Raw genomic sequence first — 7,668 nt, forward strand, 5'->3', positions numbered from 1 at the left:
TGAAGATACTAGATTTTACAGCAGTAAAAACAGACAATAACAACTATTCAGAAAGGGAAAAATAGAAAAAGAAGTTGGAATTGAAAAACATGAGAACAGCAAGTTACTTTTCTGTTGCAACAGTAATATGAGACATAATTAATACGTTTCTGAGAAGAAAGCACAACTGGAAAAGGAGCAACATCTAGTATACATAAGTTATCATCCATTGTCATTCTGCTCATTTATAAAGATGAATCAGTGACCAAATTGTGGGTTTTCGCTAGCCCACAACAATAGGGTTGCCAGGTCTGGGATGGAAAATACCTGGAGACTTTGGGGGTGGATCCAGGAGAGGGCGGGGTCTGGGGAGGGGAGGGGCTTCAGCATGGTACAGTGCCAAAGAGTCCACCATTCAAAGCAGCCATTTTCTCCAGGGGAGCTGATCTCTTTCAGCTGGAGATCAGTTGTAAAAGCGAGAGATCTCCAGGTCCCACCTGGAGGTTGGCAATCCTACACAGCAAACCAGACAGTCCTGGTGGCAGAAATGGTGGAAGCATGGTAACAAGCCACATGGTCACTAAAACAGGTGGTGGTATTCCACCTGCTACTTAAGACACCATCTCTAAAGAAGAATGATGTGGCAGTTATCATCTGGTCTCTAACTTGCTCTTCATAGGCAAGATGACAGAAAGCCAAATTAAACATGTCCTTGACACCATTTTAGAAGTAGTTGTTATTTTTAAAAAATTGCACCAAGGCCCCAATCTGGATGGAGCACATGGTACAAGTGGCTCCAGGAGCTCTTGTTCCCCCCCCACCCCATGTGCAGAAACAGACTGTTTTGGTACTTAAAAGGGTACGGGGAGGAACAAGAGCTCCTGGAGCCACTGAACCACAAGTCTGATCCAAACTGAGGCCTCACAGCAATTTTTAAAGAACTATGGCCCCCGTCACACGGAGCATTAGGCACGCTAGAGAGACGGAAGATAGGCGGATTTTCCGGGCGCGATCTCACCGCCACATCTGGGAAGCGTAGAGCTCCCATGGCGCACCTGAGGCTTCCCGCCGAAGATGCGGGGTAAAAAACTAGTACCTCGGAGGTACTAGTTTCCGGAAACCGCGGGGCAAGGGCGGGCGTCTGATCGCATTTTTGGTGGTAGTTCCAGCGCCCGCCCATGTCCCCTCGCAAAAAGGGTTTTTTTTCCCCCCAAGTCTCCACGGATGCGCACAAGCACCCAACGGAGCATGCACACATTTCAGTTTTAAAAAACCCCACAACCCCGTTTGCCGCACCGCTCCACTTCTTTGCTGCATCGTGTGATCGGCACCTCCCCCCTAACCACGGGAGCTCGACGGGACCTCAACCCAATGCCTGATCGCGCAGTCATGCGTTAGTTTGCTCCGGGGCAAACAGCCATGCCTCCCCCCCCCCGCATTTTCCTGCCCGTGTGGCCGAGGCCTAAAACTGATTCTAAAATATTGTTGGTGGCCACGGGATGGACCCATGGTCACTGTCACATTTTGTTTGGCTCAGAGCAGTTGCCAAACTAACTCCAGGCCTTCCTGGATTATTCACCTGCTCTAGACACCTTCAGTCTGACTTCAGGCTAGGCGAAGGTATAGAAATAAGTTTGGTGGCTTTTCTCAGTCTGAATGTAGACAAGAACTGTGCCTCCCTGTTGCTCTTTCTGGACTTATCAATAAGTTTTGATACTGGGGACCATACCATCTTGCTGAGGTATTTGGAGACAGAGAAGGGATTAAGGGTGTACTTGGGAGTATTTATATCATCCCTTATGGGCAGGATTCTGAGGGTTGCTGTTCAAGACCAGTTATCATCAGTGTGGGACTCAGGGGTGGATTAAGGCTCACTGGTGCTCTAAGCACTGACCAATCTTGGTGCCCCCCTCCTTTCCACACTGACCCAGCCCATTTTAGTTGTTGACCTGTCTGACCAGATATATAATGCAGGTTGCAGCAATACAAAAATGTATTCATATGATAACACAATGTACTGTACAAACTAAGCTTTCCACCCTTTCCCCAACTTTGTGGTGCCTCCTTTGGCCCTGGTGCCCTAAGCACATGCTTAGTCTGCTTAATGGTTAATCTGCCCCTGGTGGGACTTGTGAGGTTCCACAAGGATTGGTCTTGTCCCCCACTCTATTCAGTCTCTCTTTAAAGTTATCAGGAGTGGTTTCAGAGTAGACTATCATCTGATGGCACCCAGGTCCAGAGTGCCTGGTGATGCTGGGAAGGTCCTGAACTGGTACCTGATTGCTGTAGTTAAATGGCTAAGGGACAACTATTTAAAACCAACCCCTGACAAGATGGATGTAATGCTGTCTGGGAAGGCTGAAGTCTTGAAGGACATCGTGTTTTACGCTTTGGATGGGGTCCACCTGGCACTTACTAACTCAGTTAAGATCCTAAATGGTTGCACTTTTGGTTGAGGACAGCAACTATTTCCGCTCCAGTTGCTTCTCATATCTATTTTGTCCTCCTCTCCCTTGCCCTCGAAGCGGCCAGCAGTCTGAAAGGGTACCAATTAATATACAGAACCTAACAAAGGTTAGTAAAATGTGAAAAAGAGGGCCAATATTAAAAACTAAATGTAGAAAATATATAGAAAAAGATACATGTATTTATTACTTACAAATTTTAAAACATATATAAGGGCCCATTCACATCAAATATATAAACAACATGGCAATATACACGGGCTTAAAAACATGACCTGACGCGTTTCGGCCTGCATAGGCCTTCCTCAGAGGTCAAACAATTGAGTGGCAAGATGGCTATGTAAATATAATACAATCATGCACACGAAAGCTCATACCTTGAACAAACCTTTGTTGTATGAGTACATTGCTTTTATCCTGTAACCTGCCTTGAGACAGGAGTCTGAAGTTGGTTACTTATTCACAGTTCCTTATTCATTCCTTATTTGTGACTTATTTTTGAATTCATCCAGAAATGTTGAGGAGAGTTGGCCGTACACATGTAAACCTGTTGCTACAGAGACTGCTAGACTATTATTCACTTGGGGCTCAGACAAGCAAACTCCTGATGAACAAAAAGGGAATCATACCTTGGATAAAAATAGGACAGATAACATGCAAACAAAAGATCTTAATTGGCACTGTATTTCCCCCCCAGAATCATCTGCTCTGAACTGCTGGCCAGTGCAAGAAGATGGTCTGTGATACTGAAAGTAATCCCAGACAGGGAGATCGGCAGAGGTGTGATGTGGTGGGGTCTGACCTCTGAAGCTGCTGTTTTCTCCAGGTGAACTAATTTCTGTGGTCTGGAGATCAGCCATAAATCCAGGAGAACTGAAGGTCCTATGTGGAGTGTTATGTATGCAGCCCGCCACACGGCGGCCACAAGAAAGACAGGAGCTTGGCTCCAGAAAGACAATGGGACCTAGGATCCTAGTCCCCCCCTAGCTGACCAATGGGCTTCTTGGCGGGAAATTCAAACCCTCCAATGGAGTGGGAGGCCCAGGGGTGGGAGTGTATATAGTTGGCCTTGCAGGGCCGTTGTGTGTTCTTATGTAAGTACGCAATAAACGTGTGCAACCGCATGTCGTCGTCCGAGTCCTCCATGCAGCGAACCCAGTACTTTACAGTGGCGATGAAGGTGGGATCCCGCTGAGTCTGGCCTGGCTCGCATCAGCGCATCGCTAAGCTCCGTTCCTGCCCCGCCGCACCCCGCATCGCGCAACAGCCGCACCGCACCGCGCTCCGCAACGAGGAACCTCAGCCCCGCGCTACTGCTACGCCATGGCCTCCAACCGAGGAAATCTGGAGATCTTCGATCCAGCCCACCCCGAACTCTGGGACTCATGGACCGACCAGCTAACATGCCACCTCAAGTACAACGAGGTCACCGACGCCGGCAAGAGACGAGCGCTGCTCCTAAGCTCCTGCGGAGTGACGACGGTCCGCCTCGCCAAAAGTCTCCTCGCACCCCGGTCCATCCTGGAGTGCACCTACGAGGAGATCATCGATGCCCTCACCCGGTACCTCACGCCGCGGCCGACAACGCTCGCCAGGCGGCTGGCTTTCCAGAGCCGCACACAGAAACCGGGCGAGTCGGACGCAGCCTTTATGGCCGCCCTGCGCCTGCTGGCTATGGACTGCTCCTTCACCAAGGTGGAGGAGAACCTGCTGACCCAGTTCGCGTGGGGCCTCAGCGACCTCAAACTGCGGAGGAAGATGGTCGGGACCGCCGACATCAAGCTAGAGGCGGCCCTACAACTTGCCATCGCGCACGAGGACTCCCATCGCCAATCTTACGCAGTGCATCAAGTCCTCCCTGATGGAGACACCGAGGACTCCGAGGAAGAAGACGTCCGCCTTGTCCGACAGCTGCAACGCCACCAGCCACCGGCCCCAGGCAACCCCGGACACAAGCCCGCCGGCCGCTCCACATGTGCCAGCTGCGGCGAGGAACACGAGTGCCGGGCCTGCAGGTTCCGCGACGCAACGTGCCACACTTGCGGGAAGCAGGGACACCTCGCACGCGTCTGCCGGTCCAAAGGAACCAGGCGCCAACAAGCCCGGCTCAACACCGCCGTCAGTCTGCCGCCACGCACGGGACATCCGCAGAGGCATCCGAGCTCTACCTCCTCACGGAGCAACCATCGCAACAGGTACTTCGCCTCCCCGACGCAGAGGGCGCCCCGAAAATCCAGCTTACCGTCCAGATTGAGGGGGCCCCCTGCCAAATGGAAGTGTTCTCTGGGTCAGCGGCGTCCATAATTTCAGTGGATACACTTCGCCAGCTGTGCCCTGGGGGCCCCCCGATTACGCCCGTCACACCTGAGCCTGGTGGACTTTCAAAGAAACCCGGTTCCCATCAGGGGGGTGCGGACTTTCAGGGTGAAGTTTAGAGGATTTTCGGGACCTTTGGACCTGGTGGTGGTTGAGGGAAACCTGGTCAGCCTACTGGGCAGGGCCTGGTTTGAACCGCTGGGCATCACGGTCGGAGTCAAGGGGATACACAGCTGTGCCCCAAGAGACTATAGTGACATTTGTAACGAGTTCCCGGCCGTGTTCGATGGGGCCCTGGGATGCTACAAAGGACCCCCGGTCTCCCTACAACTGGACCCCTCAGTTGCCCCCATCCGCTTGCGTTACCGCACGGCTCCCATCTCCATTCAGCCAAAGATAGACGTGGAGCTGGATAAGTTGGTGGCGCAGGGGGTCCTGGAGCCCATCCCACACGCAACGTGGGAAACCCCCATTGTAACCCCACTGAAGCCCAATGGGGAGATCCGCATCTGCGCGGACTACAAGTGCACCATTAATAAGGCACTGCACGACCACTCCTACCCCGTCCCGGTCGTTAGTCACGTCCTGGCCACGCTGGCGGGAGCATCCATATTTGGGAAGCTGGACTTAGCTCAGGCATACCAGCAACTGCCGGTCAACGAGGCCACCGCCACGGCGCAGACAATAGTCACCCACAGGGGGGCGTTCAGGGTGAAGAGGTTGCAATTCGGGGTGAGCGTGGCACCAGGGATCTTCCAGCAACTCATGGACTCTCTCTTAAAAGGGATCCCTGGAGTGACGCCGTTTTTCAACTGACCTTGGGTCAGTCACAGTTCTCTCAGAGCCATTCTCTCAAAAGCAGTTCTCAAAAGAGCTCTCTCAGTTCCACCTACCTCCAGTGCCCCCTCTAAGCTGTGGAGTCTTATGAGCAAAAATTCTACTTTGCGAGCTACTAGCATTAAAGTTGTGAGTAGCAATTTGGCTACTGCATAAATTAGTTTGCTCCGGAGCCATCCTTCCTGAGCTAAGACAAAAATGTGTGACCCAGAGGCTAAAAATTATGAGGTAGCTCACACTAACTCAGCTTAGAGGGAGCACTGCCTACTTCACAGGTTGTCTGTTGTGGGGAGAGGAAGGGAAGGAGATTGTAAACTGCTCTGAAACTCCTTCTGGTAGTGAAGGGCGGGGTATAAATCCAATCTCTTCTCTCTTTTCTGTTCTTCTCTTCTCTACCAAATAATTAGATTATTTCTAAATTATGAAAGATTTGTTCCCCCAATAATGATTGGTCAACTTCTATTAAATCTTCAGTTTTGACTAGACCATGGTTTTCTCACCCAGCAGATTGTTGATAGTTGTCCATAGAGAAACAGGGAAAACAACTTACACAGTTCATGAGAAATTGTTATTAAGGCGGAATAGGTATTAGTATAAATATTGGTAGAATTAAGAATAACCTCCATGTATTTGTTTGTATGTTAGTATGTATGTATATGTGTGTATATGTTATGATTGTGCATGTTATGTGGAAAATGTAATAAAATCCTGCCCCTTTGGGGGGCAGTTAAAAAAAAAAGAAAAAAGAAACAGGGAAAACTAGCAGCAGGAAGTAGAAACTTACTTTGCTCATAATTTACATGCTGATAAAATTGCTCTTGTTAAAGCCCCTTTTTTTGCGATACATATGATGTGCATGGCTGCTGGAAGAAATGATATAGCTTTCAGCAAAAGACAGTGTGCTTTCTTCTGTTTGATAGATGTTCCATGTTGGGTATTTTTCGTTTTGTGAATCAACAGCCGAAATGCATCATAAAAGCAGATGTAGGTTTCAGATCCAAAGATGTATGCAGAAGATAATATCCTCTCACAGTAGGATTGTTTTTATACCTCACATAGGAAGGCTGAATAAAGCAAAACTAAATCCAAAGAGATTATTCCCCCGAAGCAAGAGGTGACACAAGAGGGAGCCTGAAAACCCGTCTCTTGTGTGTGAATGCTTATGCAAGTGCTGTGTTGCATTTCCATCCTGACTTTCCTCCCCTCATCCATTTTATCCTCACAGCCGTATGAAATAGTCAAGGGTGAGAGAGAAAGACTGGCCCAAGATCCCAGTGAGTTTCATGGATCAGTGGGAATTTAAACCCGTTTCCTCAGTCCTAGATTAGCGCTCTCACTACTTTGCTACATCGGCAACTGTAGTGCTTTCCCCATTTGCCTGCCACTCTGGATTTTCTCAGTGTTCAAGCTGAGTCGATTTAAGTCCACGGCAAAACAGCATCCAAATAACCTGGGGCAACAGCAGGCTGAAACCGGGCAGACCACTGAACGAAGGTAGTGTAATGCATAATTGGGGGGGGGGGGCCCTGGAATAAAAAGAAGGTTGGCTTAGAATAAACTGCCAAGGGGGATTGGGAGAACCTGGATTAAAAAGACGGCTGAATTCGATTTCAGTGCAGAATTGCTTGGAGGACACTGCAGTGAATGTGGCCTGTGAAACAGAACTAGCAGCTGCTCACAGTTCTTTACATTCAGGCCAATGTCTAAGATGTCAGTGGATCTTCAGAACTGTAAATGGTTAGAAAATAAATCTGTCCTTTCTCTTGTCCTATTCACATGTTACGGTGAACACACATACAGCCTGCGTGTACACCTGTTTGTAAGAAACAGCCAATGCACGTTCACTTTACAAATGAAACTGGGGACCGGTACTTGGATAAAAAAGGAGCTGCGGTGGCTCAAGCGGTTAAGACGCTGAACTGCAGGCTGTGGAAGGTCAGTAGTTCAGCAGTTCGAGACCAGAGTGTGCCGTATGACGGAATGAGCTCCCGTCCTTAGTTCCACCTCCTGCCAACCTAGCAGTTCGAAAGCAAGAAATTGCAAGTAGATAAATAGGTACCACTTCGGTGGG

General features: G+C 49.5%; 1 protein-coding gene across 1 annotated transcript in view; it reads left to right on the top strand.

The window, feature by feature from the left end:
* LOC107114745 (cadherin EGF LAG seven-pass G-type receptor 1-like) overlaps positions 1-6,900 on the top strand; it is a 63,853-nt gene extending 56,953 nt beyond the window's left edge. Inside the window, exons 3-6 of the mRNA XM_015416338.1 lie at positions 3,843-4,639; positions 4,772-5,218; positions 5,339-5,492; positions 6,823-6,900. Coding sequence (XP_015271824.1) covers positions 3,843-4,639; positions 4,772-5,218; positions 5,339-5,492; positions 6,823-6,900 — 1,476 coding nt within the window. The remainder of the gene's footprint in view (positions 1-3,842; positions 4,640-4,771; positions 5,219-5,338; positions 5,493-6,822) is intronic.
* Positions 6,901-7,668: the final 768 nt, after the last annotated feature.

The sequence above is a fragment of the Gekko japonicus genome, unplaced genomic scaffold (genome assembly GCF_001447785.1).
Source record: "Gekko japonicus isolate JY-2015 unplaced genomic scaffold, Gekko_japonicus_V1.1 scaffold2705, whole genome shotgun sequence".
In the NCBI taxonomy this organism is placed as follows: Eukaryota; Metazoa; Chordata; class Lepidosauria; order Squamata; family Gekkonidae; genus Gekko; species Gekko japonicus.